General features: G+C 35.1%; 1 protein-coding gene across 3 annotated transcripts in view; it reads right to left on the bottom strand.

The window, feature by feature from the left end:
• Nucleotides 1–5867: 5867 nt before the first annotated feature.
• The window catches only part of LOC149803134 (uncharacterized), a 28657-nt gene continuing 15375 nt past the window's right edge, over nucleotides 5868–19149 (bottom strand). For all 3 annotated transcript variants that reach the window (XM_089952755.1, XM_089952753.1, XM_089952752.1), the window contains exons 4-6: nucleotides 18379–18405; nucleotides 16853–16899; nucleotides 5868–8596 (exon numbers count right to left, since the gene is read on the bottom strand). In XM_089952755.1, coding sequence (XP_089808881.1) covers nucleotides 8531–8596; nucleotides 16853–16899; nucleotides 18379–18405 — 140 coding nt within the window. In that variant the 3' untranslated portion in view covers nucleotides 5868–8530. The remainder of the gene's footprint in view (nucleotides 8597–16852; nucleotides 16900–18378; nucleotides 18406–19149) is intronic.

Below are 19149 nucleotides of genomic sequence, written 5' to 3'. Positions count from 1 at the left end.
AAGTGTTCGTCAACTCATAAGTTGCAAGTTTCAGTACCTTATTTACAGAAGATAGCTGCACACTGCATGACAAAGTATGCTGCATACAGGACGAATAGCTTGGAGTTTTCTTTGTCGATTACTCCTGATGGTAACCTTTTACCTAAAAGATATTGTAGTTGCAGCTCATCTTCTGCATTAAATAACGTAATGTGCAGGCTCAGGGGAAATTTATCAGTAAGGAAATCCCAGAAAGAATTTCGAAAGTTCGACATATAAGGACAACTAACACAACAATGAAGTATCAAGTCTGTATAAACATTCCCACATCTAATACACATATTTAGCTGTGTTTGTGGAACAGCAGCCCATAGTTTAGCTACATATGTAAATACCTTAGTGTGTTGTCTGGTTTTAGCCGACTGTCACACTGAGGCAGGTCGTAAGTATTCGTGCATCGAAGAGAATCTATCAAAATCTGCTTGATTAGACATACGAACTCTCCAGAGGCTATTTTCAAGACCAACAATTTTTGACCTTACAATTTCTTTCCAATTATGTTTATCTGGAATTTCAGAATGATGTAAATAATCAGTTAGATACCCGAGCAAGTCAAACTTCTTTGAGGTATAATATAAATTTGAAATTAACCCGCATCTTGACATGCATCCGCTCAAAATGAAGTGAAATAACGCAACGTTAAACACACGTTTAGTATGTACATTGTTAGGCATCAAACACAATCTGTGTAAAAACATCAATTTTCTTCTATCAATTTCGGACTGCGCTGATATCCATCCTTGCATTCCCAGGGCAATGTCTTATCTTGTATGTATTGGAAAACCTTGTAAATGTTTGGCAAAATACCTCAGAGTTTTATCCAATAAAGCGAGGTCACTTTTTGAAATGTTACACCATAATTCACTTCCATAAAACACTGAAGGGAAAATTACCTTTTTAATTACATTTGCAGCAACCAAAGGATTTAAACCATTCGGTTTAATGCCAATACCAAACAAACCGTGAAAAGATTTTTTTCCCTTTCTTGCATGCATCGAGTATTGCGTCATGCGACGTCAGCTTTGAGTTAATCCGGTGACCCAGGTGTGTTGCCGAATCGGTAACCGGCAAACATGACGGGCCAAGATACCATTTCATATTGATATAATTCTTGTATTGGGGTCCGAAAATGATAATGTATGACTTTGTGACACTAAGCTCGAATCGCCACTTATTACTGTAGTCGTATGCTATATCTAACAGCTTTTGTAGATTGCTAGGATATATAGCCAAAAGTGAAATATCATCAGCTAGGGTTGGATTTCCCACAGCTAAGGATCCAATCTTTGCTCCAAATCCACTATTTTCTAACTGTAGCAGCAAGTCATTTATAAATATTGTGTACATCAAGGTTGAGAAAACATCCCCTTGTCTCACTCCTTGGCCAATTGAGAACCAATCTGAAAATTGCCCATTTACAAGAACTTACTCTGTAAATTTGTATACATGTTAAAAAATATCAAAAGGGATTTACCCGTAATTCCCAACGTGAATAATTTAAAAAGCAGTCCTTCGTGCCACACGGTATCAAATGCCTTTTTTTGTATCAAGAAAAGCAGAAAAAACCCGTGAACCCATGTTTACATTATATTGTACTGATTGCAACAGCACAAAACTCGCTGTTGTGCAGCCTAAACCTTTTTGGTAACCATGTTGTTGTGAACTGGGTATACTAGAATTAGTATCTTTGAGCCAAGTTACCAAACGTTCATGAATAATTTTCTCAAAGGTTTTGTAGATAACAGGCAGTAAAGTAACAGGCCTGTAACTTTCGAGGGAGTTCTTTGATTTTCTGTTACCTTTGTACAGTGGTATTACTAACCCTTTTTTTGCAATCTACAGGTATGTAAGATTGATCAATCATCCGAGTAAATAAAATTGTCATACACTCGATGAGGTAGTCGCTGCCATAGATCAAATGTTCATTGCAAATTTGATCATGGCCCGATGCTTTTGATTTCTTTAGACCTTTAATGATTTCTCTTACTTCGTTTAAACTGATACTGGTCTGTAAGGCCTCGATATGGCTTACTTCGTCCTGTAGACCCCGATTTAATTCTCTCTCTATAAATTCATAAAAGTTTCCGTCAAAACTATGGTTTAAATTCGGCGTGTGAAAGTCCTCATAGTATCTGGCAAAGCCGTTTGCGATGGAATCATCATCACAAACACAAACTCCATCAGTTGATAGTTCCTGACAAAAAGTTATATTGTTCCCTCTCTTAATGTTGATCATTTTCCAAAAGTGTCTTACATCGCATTCATGTGCTTTTTCAATTTCTTCATACACCTCCCCCATATATTTTTCCACAGCCAGTTTTTGAACGTTTCTAAAGTCTCTCTTCTTATCTTTATATTCTCTGTAAGAATTAAATTGACTACCCCTCGGTCTTCCCTCATTTATCCAAGTATACCTAGCTTGTCTTTGAAGTTTATGTGCTTCTTTGAGTTCATTTGACCAGTATGGTTTGGCATGATAATTGAATTTAGACTTTGGAAGCGCGATGTCGCTTGACTGCTGTATTGCATTAACAATGTGCCGGTAAAAGCTATCAACATTGTCCGAAATAGTATCTATATCTAAAGTTTTCAGGCGAAGGTCCAGCTCAGATTGATAGTTTTTCAAGATATCAGCGTTTAATTTATTCCAAGCTATGTTGTTTCTCTTCATAGACTGCCTGAAGTCTCACCCACAGGTCACTGTACGAAGGGAGGTAAGGATAGGGAGGTGGTCAGATATCACGTGCTCTTCGTGATCTGAAACAATGTGCACACTTCGTAATCTACCTATGCATTGATCCGACAGTACAAAATGATCAGTCATCGTTCTTGCTGGGGTGAACGTATAACGGGAACCAGTGCATATTATTAAATGTCCAGCACTCACTAGATTATTATATCGCAAGAACTCATGAAATACTCTATCTTTGTAATCTCTGAAAGTGTCTGGTTCAGCTACCGCATTGAAATCACCAGTAAAATACACGTCCCCCAGCTGTGAGTACTGATCATAGAGATTTTGAATCAACTCAATTTGCGCTTTGTAACAATCTATGCCATATAATAGGGTCGACATATATACACAAAAAATATATATATTTTGTATATCGGGAAATTTGAATTCTATGCCAACAACTCTGTCACTATTAACTTCATCTATAAAGTTAGCATATCTCATGAGAGAAGTTTTGCAGAAGATTGCAACTCCTCCTTTACCACATTTTATTAACGTGCTATTAGAGGAAATATCCTCTGCCTTAGCAGTGCATTTATAATCAGAACGAATAGTATCGCAAAATGGAAGTATGTGCTGTAATAGTTTATGTTCAGTTACGCAAGCTACGTCAACATTATATTTATCCAGCATTGCACTAAAGCTAAGAGCAGAGGACATAATTCCTCTAACATTCCAGGTCAGTATATTAAGATTCATATTAACTTGCAATATAGGCATATTAATACTTATGCATCGTGAAAGCAGGACTAAAATGACAAAGATGACAAAACACATTAACTTACGACAGAATATAATGGCAAATTTATGAACAATTAACTGTCACCCTAGTCACGGAATATCGCATCCTGCACCTTCATTTGCCTCCTGATCGCGATTGCTAAACCTGTCTCGCCAAGATTGATTCCCATACCACCTTCTTACATAAACACCTTTTGGCCATGTTACATCATTTTCAACAGTGTTGCAGTCTGAATTATATACAGTCAGCTTGGCCGATAGACAATTACGTCTACTGTGGATAAACTTTATGGATAACGGATCTATATCGTATTCTTTCAAGAATTTACCGATTCCTTCAGCAGTAGATTTGACGCCAATGCCACTCACATAAAAGCGCCTTGTTCTACGTCTAACTACACCTTCAAATACAACATTCTCATTATTGTCATCAACATCCTCATGTCCAACAATACTCTCTGAACCTATTTCTAAACCTGATTTACCAAATGATCTAGGTCTTTCTACCTGACCCCCAGTAACGGTAGGTATCTTGCTTGGAGGGGTTTTCAAGTCAATACCTTTCACATTACTGTTGCTAGTAATCGGATGCCTAACGTTCTCTATCCTGGTCGAAGTCGAAGTCCCCTGTTCAGAAAGCCGTTCGGTGTGGGTTAACAGTTTATTTTGATTCCGAATGGGTGTGCGTACAACATTTGTCACATCAGGATGAACATTGGCTTTATAAATCTGTTGGATATTTCCATCGAAGGGGGCGATATGTCTTCTATCTAAAGTCTGTGAAATTATATCCGAACTTTTTGAAACCAGAGTTTGCAGAGCACTGACCCCACTCTTTTCCAAAGTTGGTTGGGCCGTTACGCCGGTTCGTGACTCCACTGCCATTGTACCTGGTGTAGAGTCGTCAGCCTCAACCGACACGGGAGACAAACAGTTGGACACTGCAGTTCTGTTCTGAGATTCACTTGATAGGCAGCAGTGTGTATCACAACCAGTTTTGTTAGAGTCGATCAAGACGGGAGATGAACAGTTAGACACATGAATCTTGTTCTGAGCAGCAATTGATGGAGAGCGTTGATCACCACATCCATTGGGACTACATGATAGGTTACTTACAGCTGGACTATTCGTGCGAACGACATCCGCATAAGACATCGGTTTACTCAAAGATTTCATCAGCTTAACTCTAAGTTGCTCGGTGATGGTGTGGAGAGTTTCATTTTCTTTCATCAACACGCTTTGAGTAGTTTTCAGTGACTTAATCTCATTATGGAGCAGTTCTACTGTTTGAGATTGTGCCTGTACCTTATTGTTTACATCAGCACGGAATGCATTAAGGTCATTCATAGTCACCAGTGTGATTTGGGTTGCCTTCAGAGATAAAATCTCTGAGCGAAACAACAGTTTGTTGTAGATGACCGCAATCACTCTTGATTTCCGCTAGCGAGAGTGTTGCTGATTTAATCACTTGTTCTGTTTGCCCTGAGCTATGTTCATCGTCATTTTGTTTTTCAAAATTCTTCTTTTTTAATTAAAGTTATCTTCCGTAATGAGCGTATACCTGGAACTTTATTCGTTATACAACTTATGAGTTTTCTTAAATAGAATGTTTACTTGCAACTTTTTAAATCCTCTACTGCAATTCATATCAGTTTTGACGTTATCAAATTGTGTGCTCAATTTATATCTTTTATATCACGTGCAAACTGATTCAAATCTATGTATCTCTTTTCCTCCAAGTAAAATAAAGGAGTACTCATTTTAGAGTCTTCATTCTCATTTCTTTTCTTATTTCAGTCTATTTAGCACCCATCACCAATACAAAATTAAATATACAAAACTGAGATAATTTAGTTCAATCTTTCATATTTCCTTTACAAAACTATCTTGTTTTTCATGATCAAATTTCTAATGCCATTTGTTATAACTCTTTCTCAGGGTTCTCCCAGTCATAACATATTATATGTTCACCTGGTACTGAATTCAGATGAAAAGCGTATAGAAATATGTCAGTTGTGTTGTTGCTGATATTTCTGTATAGAATGCTTTATTCAGTAATATAGACGACCAGTATTTGTTTCAAGATGCAATGCGAGTAAATACAGCGTGCACAATGAAGGACACAAATTAAATTATGGCGTTTAACATAAGTAGACAATTTCCTTTACAAAACTCAATGTATATTGCAAAGGTGTTACTAACACTAAGTGTATCATTCCCCCCGTTCGCATGGTGTAACAAAGTTTGTCGCAGATGAAAGGACGAATAATAATGGCTTGAAAGACGAAAGAGATCACAAAGAAGAAAGAAGTAATATATTTTCTTCATGCTATGGCAAATAAATAAATAATAATTTATGTTTTATATTTTAATATGTTTTATGTGCCTTTATCCATAAGGCATTTCACAATTTAATACAGTCATAGTGCCATTAAATCATTGTAACATACAAAATACTTCACAAATGAACGGTAAAGTTTTCCTAAAGTATAGTTTCATATTTTTATTATCACAACGTGTTACATATCACTTTATCTGATTCTGATTGGTCCAAATAGCCCATGACATTATTGTGCAGTATTCTCTTTACTGATTGTCTGCGATCATGCAAAAACTGTTTTAACATCGCCTTCTGAAATTTTTTGTTTTGAATTAACATTTTGGCGGCCATTTTTGACTCGAATCACAAAGAGGAACTGGACAAAAAGGGTACTGAATATCTGAATATGACCAGTTTATCCCCTCAGGGACTTCTTATGTCATGTATAACATATCATCATATGATAACTGGCGTAAAACACCAAGACAAGAACAACACCAACAATAGTCCGATAAATTAGCCCCTTACCAAATCAATGTTGATAATGATGGACGATATGTGGGTTTGATGTCACTTGTTCATTAAAATATGCAATTTTGCTGCAAGCAAATCTTTCCGGAACAGACCTGGGTACATCTTTGACACATACCCGTAATTGGTAACAACCGTATTTAGCGCGAAATTCAAAATGGCCACAAGACAGAGGGTTGTGATATTCTACATAGCATTTGCTCCGGAAATATAATGTAAATGTCACCAAAAGAACCCTCCAGCTAACGGTAGCTCCACAGCCGCGAGAAATAAATGTAAGTGTATAAAACATTCAGCCAAGATTCTCTCCAGATTTTTGCGGGTTTTAATGAATCGGCAATATCAACCCCTAAATGGCCAATCACATCATCACGGGTGAGTGATTGATAACAACAAGTAAAACTAAGGGTAATGCTCAGTTAATAGCCGGCGTATGGGGTTTGGGGTGGAGGGGGCGGTATATCCATCCTATCTATGTTATATAAGTACATGAACTCACTTTCACAGAAACAATGTGGATATAAACCGGTCTTCCTAATGACAGAACTTTATCCAAAACAGCATATTTATGCAGTAAATATGTGATGCGATTTCGATTAAAAATGAAATTTGTTTATATCTTCTGTAGTCTTCTGTTCCAAATCAAATACTGCAAATATCCTGGCACAAATACATTACAGTAAATATGGGAATTTCTGCATCCATTAATCCTGCTTTCACAAGTATATCGAAACAAAGTAACCTTCAGTAAGGAAAGCAACAATTAGGGTAAACATGGAGTACCTACAGTGTTCTAAACTGTACTATATCAAACAACGTGACATTAGACGCAGATTACACTTACTGGACATTCTGTGTTGAAAAATGAATCTGTATGTGTAAAATATCCTGTTTGTTTAGAAGGACACTTTGGAACAGGCGTATTAAAATGAAGAATGTTACTTTATAAAAATAGTTTGAACGATTTTGAAAATAAAAGAAATAAAAGTTCTTACAATTAATCTGGACGACAATTATAACATTGTGCAACTTTTGAATTGTTTCAAGGGTAACCGTAAAATTCTAATATTGTACAAGGCAAGATCTTTATATGTACAGTAAAGTTTGATTATCTGGATGTCAAATATCCAGATTATTTGTACTTATTACGATGTAACTGTATCTGTAACTAATTCGCTGATTGAGGTGGTAACATAGAACCAAATAACAGTAAGTGCAAATAAACAATGTGGAGAGAGAGAGAGAGAGAGAGAGAGAGAGAGTGACTATGGCAAGTTCACGCTATTGAACCTAGATCGATGACTCACTACGAAACCTACGTAAAATAACTTATGTTCAAATACCAGTGGTGACGTTCTGGGTGATGCAAGTTATTCAACAACCGGCACAGGTGTGAAAAGCATCTATGGCAGCCAAGTTTACCTTTGTTTGACACTTGTGGTTACAATACCATACATAAAATGACCATCCATCGCACCATGTTGCCATTAGTTTATGGATAATCCATATTAATCTATAATAGGTGTTAAGTTTTAAATTCAATTATCTTAATAACATTGTTATTGTTCCCCTATTTTCTGGTTTTAGAAATATGAAACGTATACAAAAGTTAATATTTATCTAAATATTTACACATACACAGTAAAACATACAATTACAAAACCTATGCATATTTATTACATATGATATTAGTATAAAATGTAATATTACCGTGTATGAGAGAGAGAGAGAGAGAGAGAGAGAGAGAGAGAGAGAGAGATAGAGAGATCCTGTTTTACTTTGCTGTGAACTTAGTTTTACATCAAGTAACCTGCTTCGTGACACATCTTGTTAACCATGAGTTCGAAAATTTCAATGGAAATGCGTAAAAAACAGACGTATGCATCGAATAGAAAATGTTCTAGAAAATAAAAGTGAAATACGTATTGTCACTTCATTTGGACTTTTGACTCTGAGGTACTTGCCTACATGTGATGTTCTAGTCGAAGATGAATTTGACAATGATAGGTCACGGTTAGTAATAACAATATGTCATCAGAGAAGAATGCTCACAGAAGGAATGTTCTTGAACACGGAAACTGGGGTATATAACTTTTTAGCCGTAGCACCATAGCAAGAAATATGGTCGAATCATATCTTTCTTGGCTGTTTTACTTGGCGAGCTTTTACGAGTCTCCTTCGGAATTACTGCTTGTGGGTTCTTCCGCCGAGTGAAACTCCTCATCTTCTGTCTGCGGAAATAAATTAAAACGCCATAATATTTGTAAGTTATATATGAGTTATTTCATGGAATGGATAATTTTTATAGTATATATATATATATATATATATATATATATATATATATATATATATATATATATATATATATATATAGAGAGAGAGAGAGAGAGAGAGAGAGAGAGAGAGAGAGAGAGAGATGGGTCTATATGTGACAAACATGAATACACGTGTGATGATGGAAAGTGTAGAAGTGTTATTATTGACGAATTTCATGAGGTTTGAGTTCAAGTCAGTGGTTTTATCCAAGGGAATTTTTCTAATATAATTTCAGCTCGGCTAGCTGCTAAAGGACCTGACTTTGTTGAAAAGTTTGAATGGTCTGGAAATGAATATCTGACCCTCATTCCGGTTCTGAAATTGCGTGTTAGAAATTTTTATGTAATGGATCTTTACCTGATATTTCGTTATTCCTATCTTAAACATCAGTCTGAATAGTATTAACTTTATTTGTGTGCAGATGATTTATTTATTTAAATTATTCTTTGGAATTTTAGGGTTCTCATACACTTTAGGAATACGTAACAATTTTGGAATTACTTTGTATTTATTCAAAGACATTTTGAGTATATCATCGTAATACATCAAGACTGTTAGCACATCAAACTATTCCAAACTATTGGCATATCGGCACAATAGAATGAACTTCATTCGGAACATCACTGGAATTCTGTTGGAATACTCGATACTTTCAATTCTGTGATAGAACCTTTAGGACTGTTTAGGACTTCATTCACCTTACTGTAAGTTATGTTTAATTTTTCACTTTGTATTCTAGGGAAAAAATAATTTGTTGAATTTTGCATAACTTGAGGTTTTTCAATTTTTATGTTACTTAGCTGAAGACCACAGAACAGCACTGAAGACTTCCATTTCACTACATTTGTGATATTTCAAATTTTCGCATAGGGCATAGAATAATTCCTCTCCTTATATGTATCTGAGTCCTTTGAAGACAACCCTCCAAAACAACTTCTGTCTATTCTAAACGTGTCGTATTAATGACAAGTAGTATGTGTTTATTATAAATACTTCCTGGTTAATTCTAATTGTAATGGCGGAAGATCTTTTTTTTGCCTCATAAAATATTTACAGATCCCGTATAGATAGTGATCATATTACAACACTAATGAAAGTTAAACGCGCTCCTGAGTCCTATTCTTGGGTTCACATTTCTCATCGACGGAAAACATGAGTGATTCAAAGTAGAGGTTCTCATGCCATGTGTTTAGGCTCGAATAAACAGTAACACAAGAAAGAGTGAAAACAACAAGCCTTGAAAAAAATGCAATAATTTATATTCCTGAAAAAAATTCTGGAAAAATGAAAAATATGAACTTACGGTTTTAAGAATCAAATCCAAATATAATCCAAGAATACTCCAAGAACAGAGTTTTAGTAGTCCTAATAACACAATGTTCTACTGATTTCAAGTTCGAATCCCGACGAAGAATCCAAGATGGAAGACGACGACGTATGGTACATTCTGTAGTGCTGAAGTCTATAGTTCCTTGTAGAAACAAGAATTATCACTTCGGTGTTGGAAATCAAAATAAATTTCTTATAAGAACTGACTCTGATTAAGAATCTCACATGAGCACATGTATTTTCCAGAAAAATAATCCTTTTGAATCAAAGTCATTTGAAATAACACCAAACAGCACAACATACAACTTCCAGTTTAACAGCCCAGCTTCTCCTGAGAATAATGCTCCAAAACAGAGGTTAAATGGTCTTCAAAAACGTAAACAAGGGGGTCACGTGATCATGTTCTGGAAGCTCATAGAATTATGTACTTGTTAAAGGTCACGTACACCCAGTGTGACCATGACGAAAATTAATCATTTTACTCTAAGAAATAAAAAAAAAATTGTTTACATCTTAAATACGAATTCCCATCATGACCTCGACAACAGCCAATCATTTTAAAATAAAATAGAACTTGTTTACGTGGTTGTTACTAATTTTCAATCAAGGTCAGGAACTGTAGTTTTCAAAGTAAAATATCCGTTTATAAAACAAACAGTCAAGGTCAAACTATTTTCTGAAAAAAGTATCATCTCTAGTGAATAAATTTACATTACAGTAGCATGTAATGAAAAAGAAAAAATTAAAACTGACAAACAATTAAATTGAAAATATATATATATATATATATATATATATATATATATATATATATATATATATATATATATATATATATATATATATATATATATTAAATCAAATATAATTAAATCAAATATACATAACAAGGTACAAAAACAGCTAAGAAAACACCATTATGTTTATAATATTTGTTTACCCGATGAATTATACGCTATAGTGTGGCACAAAATATTAGAAAAAAAAGATGGACATTATTCAAAGAGTTTCATAAATGTAATATTCAGTCATTACCCATCTTTTCGTTCCATAATTTTTATTTTACATATTGTATACAGAAATAAGAACAAATAATTTCGCAAATTCTGACTCAAATACTGCACGTTTTGTTTATTGTGTGTTATGTTTTGCTAAATAACACAAAACATGGTTTGGTCTAACTTTTTGGCTAGATTACTACTGACTAAAACAGTGAAAGTACACGCACACTAATTTCTCACGTTGATGTTATCACAAGGCATAGAGGGTTACAACTGAGTGAGAACCTGGAGCTGACCTTAGGTGACCTGTTACTGTCAGACCAGTTGTAGCAGCAGAATGTATATACCATATATTACCACATCTCCCCTTAAAGATGAGTTTTGTGCTTGTCTTTTAAATTCACACATTCATTTCTCCTTTTCTTTTTAATAAATTTGTAAAAATATTCAAACTTGCCAAACTTGACATAGTTCTATTTTGGACATGAATATATATTTAAAATAGTTTCTGGAGACTTGTAAACTTTCTACTAATTGTAGTTAAAATTAAGTTCTAGCCCTATGACATTCATAATAATTCTTACACTTATACAAATACATGGTGTTACATTGGTATTGCCACTAAAATCTATTGTCCTAATATTTTGTTATTCAGTCCAGTTGTTATCACTGCATATAAACTGATGTGATATAACAAACGTATTATTATGCCGTTAACCACTTCCAGTTTTTAATATTCAAAAGACATAATATAATTAAGAAAATAATATCAAGTTCACATAACAAAATCTCTGTATCTTGCAGGATTATTTCTTAGACGTTCACTCCTTGTTAGAATCTCTCCTGTTTGGTTTGACTCATTGATGACTAATGCCATCTTGTCATTCAGTTCAATGACCTTCTTGTTAGCTTCTTTGTATGTATCATATATCTCTGGTAATGTCTCTTTTGTTTGTAACAGATGTCTTCGGTTTCTCCTGTATACAGCACCACCCTGAGTGTTCACATCATACGACCTTGGAGTGTTACTTTTTCGGACGACTACAGCTGGTTCCCAAAGATCTTGTCTTCTGATTCTTACTTTGTCTCCAGAAGTCAGATTGGGAAGCGCTTTAGCTGTTCTGTCATACTTTATCTTTTGTGCTGATTTTTCTTTTCATGCAGTTCGACTTTATGTTTCTTTCTTTTATAACTTGTGGATGTAGCTGTATGTCGGTAGTAGGTAAAGTCGATCGAAGTCTTCGACTCCTCAGTATTTGTGCCGGAGACCCTATATCATCCTGTATCATCAGTTGGTGTATCTCGATAATCCAATATCGATAAATATGGATCTTTTCCATTTCTCCTTGCCTTATTGAGAATTCCTTTGACAGTTTGAATGGTACTTTCTGCTAAACCATTAGACTGTGGATACTTGGAACTTGACGTAGTGTGTTTGAATCCCCAGGGTTTTGCAAACTGACCACATTATTTTGAGGAGAAATGTGGTACATTATCACTCCTTACTTCTCGTGGTATTCATGTCTTTCAAAAACTGACTTTGTGTGTGTGTGTGTGTGTGTGTGTGTGTGTGTGTGTGATTACTGTGCTTGCTCGTGTATTTTCTAACTTGACAACTTCAAAATGTCTGAAGCAATAGTCTTCTCTCAAGGCATAGTTGTAATTATTCCACATGAATAAATCTGTTCCGACCATTTCCCATGGTGCAGTAGGCTGTGTAGACAACATTGGTTTTTTATTTGACTTTTTGTATTCCTTGCAAGTAGAACAATTTGATACCGTGTCTGCAATTTGTGCATTCATGCCAGGCCCATACATAATGTCTCTTGTTCTTTGCTTTGTCTTCTCAATGCCCATGGGACGTTTGTGCAACTCTTGCAGAATTTCTTTCTGAAGAACATCTGGTATTACAATCTTCTCTCCTTTAAGAAGCTAATCCGTCCATTTCTGAAAACTAGTCTCAGCAGTTCCAGAAATTTCTGATTTCAAAAGGTACGAGATGTATATCATTTGGCCACCCCTTCTGTATCATTTCTCATAATTTGGTCATTTTATTATCACGTTTACTTCCATTCTTTATTGCTTCTATCTGTGTATCTTCAATCTGTATATCTGACATGAACATCGTACTCAGTTTCACTATCCATATTCATATCATATGTGTTCGTCTGTCTGTATGTTCTCGACAATGTATCTACTACAATTAACTCTTTTGCTAGACAATACGTTTAGTCAATACTGTACTTCTGCAGTCTTAAAGGCATTCTCTGAAGTCTAGCCGGTGCGGCAGATAGAGGTTTCTTGAGGATTGATTCCAGAGGTTTATGATCAGATTCGACTTGTACTTGACGACCATAAGTATATTCATTGAATCTTTCAAGACCAAATAATACAGCAAGCAGTTCTTTCTCGATCTGTGCATACCTTGTTTCTGCATCTGTCAAAGACCTTGATGCAGATGCTATGAGTTTGCCTGACTGCATTAGCACTGCTCCAAGTCCTGATTTTGATACATCACAACTAACAACAACAGGCTTCTTAACATCGAAGTATATTAACACAGGTTCTTTGCTTAGAATCTGTTTGATCTCTTTAAATGCATGTTTTTCTGTGCAGTTTCCCAAACAAATTTAGTGTCACTTTTCAAAAGTTCTCTGAGTGGCTCTGTCACTGTAGACATATTTGGGATAAATTTCGCTAGGTAGTTGACTGTACCAAGTAATCTTTCAATTCCTTTCTTGCCCGTCGGAGCGGGCATTTCTGTGGTTGCTATTACTTTTTTTCTGGGTCATGTTTAATACATGATGATATCAACATGTGTCCCACGTAGCAAACGTCTGTTAGTACAAATTGGCATTTTTACAAATTCAGTGTCAGATTTATTTCCTGACATATCTTTAAAACATTTTTCAGTTTTTTATCACGATCTTCCTTTGAAGTTCCCCAAACAATTATGTCATCTACATCAGTCTCCACCCTAGGCAGGTCTTCAAAACACTGTGCCATGCGTTTTTGAAACACCCCTTGAGCGGATTTAATACCAAAAGGTAGTCTAAAGTAGCAATATCAACCAAATGATGGGTTAAATGTTGTCAATAGCTAGCTTTCCTCTTCCAGGGGTATTTGACAGTAACCATGATTGGAATCTAGTTTGATGAAAACTTAGCTCCAGCCATCCTTGTGGTTATACCTTCAATGGTAGGAAGTTGATAATGCTCTCGCATGATAGCTAGATTAAAATTTCTCGGATCTAGGCAAATTCGTAGTTTTGCTGACTTGGGTTTTTCAACGACTACTAATAAACTGATTCATTATGTTGGTTCATCTACTTTCCGTATTACATTTTTCCATTCCATCTCTTCCAAAGTTGATTTAAGTGGTTCTAGTAAAACTGTAGGAACAGTTCTTGGTGGATTAACGACAGGTTTCACATTTTTGTTCAATTGCAATATGGTATTTTTGTTCCAGGCATCTTAGACCTTTGAACACACTGGGAATCTCTTTTACGATGTGAATGTCCTTATTCCTGTGAACATTGCAAACTATTTGTATTAAGTGCAAATCTTGAGACGCTTTGAACCCAAGAATAGGTGCTTTGTTTGTTTTTGTGATATAAAAATCAAGAGTTTGATTCATGCAATTTAATTTGCATTTGCCTATGACAATTAATTTGTGACCGAGTAGCTTCTCAGACAGGTCTTGGTTTGTTTTACTTCAGTGTTGTTAATGTTCATTGTTTCAAAAATGTGATTTGGAATGATATTTACTTGCGAGCCAGTATCAATTTTAAATTTGACATCAGTACCATGCAGCGTCACCGGGACGTATCTATCTTTGTCACTAATTTCAGTGTTTGTCTTTGTCACTGTTCCTACAAAAGATGTTTCTTCCTTTTCACTAGAGTATTCTTACATACTGTGCACCTGTTTTCTCTTGCAGCATTTCAAACAATGACGCTGTTTTCGACACCTGTAGCAAGTTTTTCCATAGGCTGGACACCTACCATTTGCATGTAATTAATTTGCCATATTTACCACAGTTGAATAACATGGAGGCTGGTTTCGCATATAACATTTCTGCTTTCTTTGGCTGTGCCATTTTCTTTTTTTTTCTTTATTTCTTCTTCATTTTCACACCATGAACGTCTGATGCAGCTGATTCATCATTATACGTACTTTGAATCTACCTTTTGGATTATTCATCTGCTCTGCAGATAGTCAGTGCTTTTTGTAATGTTAGTTCTCGATCTTCTCGTAAAAGTCTTTCTCTTACTTTATCAAAATTAGTCCCACAGACAATCCTATCTCTATTCATTTCATCCTGTCGATTTTCAAATTTGCCATTCTTTGCAATTATTTTAAGTTCAGTTACATATTGGTCAATGGTTTCATTCTTTTGTTGGATTCTTGTATTGAATATGTGCCTTTCTACTGTAATGTTCTGCTTCGAACTGCAATAATCCTCAAACGTTTTGATCAGTGGGTCATTTTTTCAGTTTAATTGGCCTCAAATGTAAATGTGTTGTATGTCTCTACTATCCTGATCAATAATATATAGGAAAACACAGAATGTTTCTTTGTCTTCTTTATCTGCAAGCGCAACATGTAAGTAAAACTGTAATGTCTGCTGCCACCTCCTCCGAGTTTCTGCTAGATGGTGGGAATTAAAGTCCATTCCAGGTGGCTGATTGAGTCTTTCCATGATGTCACAATTAACGCATACAGTTGTGCATCCACATTTCAGTATTGTTATGGAGATATACTTCTTAATGGTATAACTCTAAATTATTCCAAAATTTTCACTTCTGACACCATCTTACGTTTTGCTAAATAACACAAAAAATGGTTTGGTCTAACTACTTAAATGGCTAGATTACTACTGACTAAAACAGTGAAAACATACGCACACTAGCACAAGGTATGTAGGGTTACAACTGAGTGAGAGCCTGGAGCTGACCTTAGGTGACCTTAACTGTCAGACAATTTGTAGCAAGAGAATGAAGAGAATGTTAATACCATATATTGCCACATTGTGCGTAATAGCCCCAGGCGCACTTCTATAACCATTACAATTTAAAAATAGATTTTCTTGGTACAAATAATAAATCAAAGAATATGAAGAACATTTGACTCAGATATTATCATTTTTCAACACAAAATGTCCAGTGGAAATTCCGTGTGATGTTATGTAGATATTATCATTTTTCAACACGGAATGTCCAATGGAAATTCCGTGTGATATTATGTAGATATTATCATTTTTTAATACAAAATGTCCAATGGAAATTCCGTGTGATGTTATATAGATATTATCTTTTTTCAACACGGAATGTCCAATGGAAATTCCGTGTGATATTATGTAGATATTATCATTTTTCAACACGGAATGTCCAATGGAAATTCCGTGTGATATTATGTAGATATTATCATTTTTCAACACGGAATGTCTAATGGAAATTCCGTGTGATATTATGTAGATATTATCATTTTTCAACACGGAATGCCCAGTGGAAATTCCGTGTGATGTTATATAGTTTGACTCTGGTTACGTGATCAATGTGCACACATAAAGTGTCTCAATTTCACCTACGCAAAGTAAACTTCTCTTAACACTACCTTTTTATTTTGTTTGGTCCTTTTACAGTTCTCACATTCCAGTGGCTTAGAGAGAAATTTTGACCCCCCCCCCCGCAAACTCTTTTCTGGGGCCCCCTCCCAAAATAAAAAGTTGTTTTTTTATAGAAATATTAGCCCCCAACTCAGCAACTCAGCAGTTTCGGTAGCTACTTTGACAGTTGTTATGTCACAGGTACTTTCTACTGCGATAACTATTTCTTACCGGCTCGATAATATTGCCATCTTCCCCAGTTTCCTGTGCGTAGAACCCTGCAAAATAAATACAAAGCATCCAGCTGTAGGTAGTTTCCACGTTAAAAAGTGTGGTAAGGTGAAGAAAAGGATGCAAAATGTCTGGTAAAATGTCATGAGTGCTACAATCAGATAACCAAGAAAACGTCATATATGGGTGGTGGTTGTCGAGAGTTTTGTTTCCGTCTTGTGCATGGGATAAGAGAACAGTCATTTAAACACATTGATAAATACATAAGGAATCTGTCGATATTTTAGTGTTTATATATATTGTGTAGAGAAACCATAATACTAAAAATAAATAGAAAACTACGGGAGTACCAGTGCAACGAACTTTGAGTTTGAACTTTTAAATTTTTGTGTCGTGGGAAACGTAAATAATGACACAATATTGCAAGCGAAACGACCAAATGAAAAAATACACTATTGTGCTTTTATGCTTGTACGATTTTTCATGGCATTTAAACAACGTATAAGAGAGTGTTACAAGTAAAAACAGTGAAAATAATGTATTCAGCTGTGTTTCCCTTATTTAAAAATAGCATTAAAATGGATTCATCTGCTTTTTTTTTAAAAAAAAGGATATTTAGCACATCGAAAGTAAGTAAATAAACCGCATGGAATTGAGACATCAACGTTTACAAGAAAACAGTATATAAACAATTTATCATCTTTAATAACTGAAAACCACCTCGACGTATATAGACGTTTACGTTCTTACAGCAGAGCTACTCTCAAACAAAAATCAATATTTTATATCACGATCAGGAAAGGGTATAAAATATGGGCAAAATACACGACATGCCAAACCAACAGGCATATAATAAAGCTGCTATGTGAACTAAGTAGCTCCCTATAAAGTTAAAGATACTCCAGGGTGGAGTATGGGTTCATGCGCGAATGACGTGTGGACACGTGACACAACGACAAAAACGTCTGTTAAAGTGAACTAAAGGTATCATGTGAACTCACATGAAGTAAAAACGACTCAATGAAGATTTCCTCATATAGCGTTTCCACACAAAGAACCACGTGACAAGATAACACCAAAAGGACCCCAAACAATTAGAATTTAAAATATTAATAAGTACCAAGTCCAATGCTGAGTGTAGACAAAGATCTGATGTTAGACATTGATCTCCCCCCCCCACCGCGTTGCATTTGATATATATGTAACTACACCCAGGGACACAGTCTATATACAGCGAGGTGGGCATTATGCAAAAATGTACGAGAATGGTCAAGGAATAAATGTTAAAGAAACGTGCAAAATAGTGCAATATGTTGGAATATTTCATGATAAATTAATCAGAAGGATTAATTAATCTCTCTCTCTCTCTCTCTCTCTCTCTCTCTCTCTCTCTCTCTCTATATATATATATATATATATATATATATATATATATATATATATATATATATATATATATAACATAACACAACATAACAGCATCACATAAAGGAAGCACATATGTTGCAAGAAGGTCCTATACGAACCTGAACCGGTGAAGCCGCTGTCTCTACCTGTAAGATATATGTGAAAATCGCTATTTTCTCAGAGAATTAAGATATTCAAACTTAATATCGGATATTTTACTTTGAAAACTACAGTTCATGAAATGCATATGCAATTATTACGAACGAAATGATTGAATAAAGCAGTACATAAAGCTTTGGTACAGACTTTGCGTTGGATGTGTTCTAAAGTTGAAAAGCAAATTCCTCCAATGCATGGACTTATGTATCCTTTCCATAGGATGTCATTGGAAATAGACAAATGATGTGGAATTATATAAACTAATTATTACTGGAAAATCCCCCAAAACAGTCCTGATCGTATATATGAACACCCACATTTGTATATGTGTCCCGGCTGCCCAACTAGAGGTCCCAAATTCGAAACTTGCAGGGGTATTCCAAATATTTTATTTACTTTTTAAAATGTTTCTATTCAAACTTTATTCAAAACTCGCTCATCCCAATTATTTGTTACTTTGTTTCAAGTTTTGTCCTAGGGCCTGCTGTTAACTTACTTTATTAATAATTGCTTGAGGGGAAAAAAAAAATCTTTCATACAATGTTGGGGCTGTATGCCATGCAGAATGGATTTCTAGCCTAATATCTGGTTTGATCATATCTGGAAATTCATGCATGACAATTAAATAGGTATGTAAATATTCTTTGTGTACAGATTGTTACTGCACATGCTGTGTTATCATTATTTTCTTTTTTTTAAAAAATTTGAATAACCTAATCAAAATGAATGGA

The sequence above is a fragment of the Sinohyriopsis cumingii genome, chromosome 3 (assembly GCF_028554795.1).
Source record: "Sinohyriopsis cumingii isolate HCF-2022 chromosome 3, ASM2855479v2, whole genome shotgun sequence".
Classification (NCBI taxonomy): Eukaryota; Metazoa; Mollusca; class Bivalvia; order Unionida; family Unionidae; genus Sinohyriopsis; species Sinohyriopsis cumingii.
The sequence above is the reverse complement of the archived record's forward strand: the minus strand, read 5'-3'. Positions and strand labels throughout refer to the sequence as shown.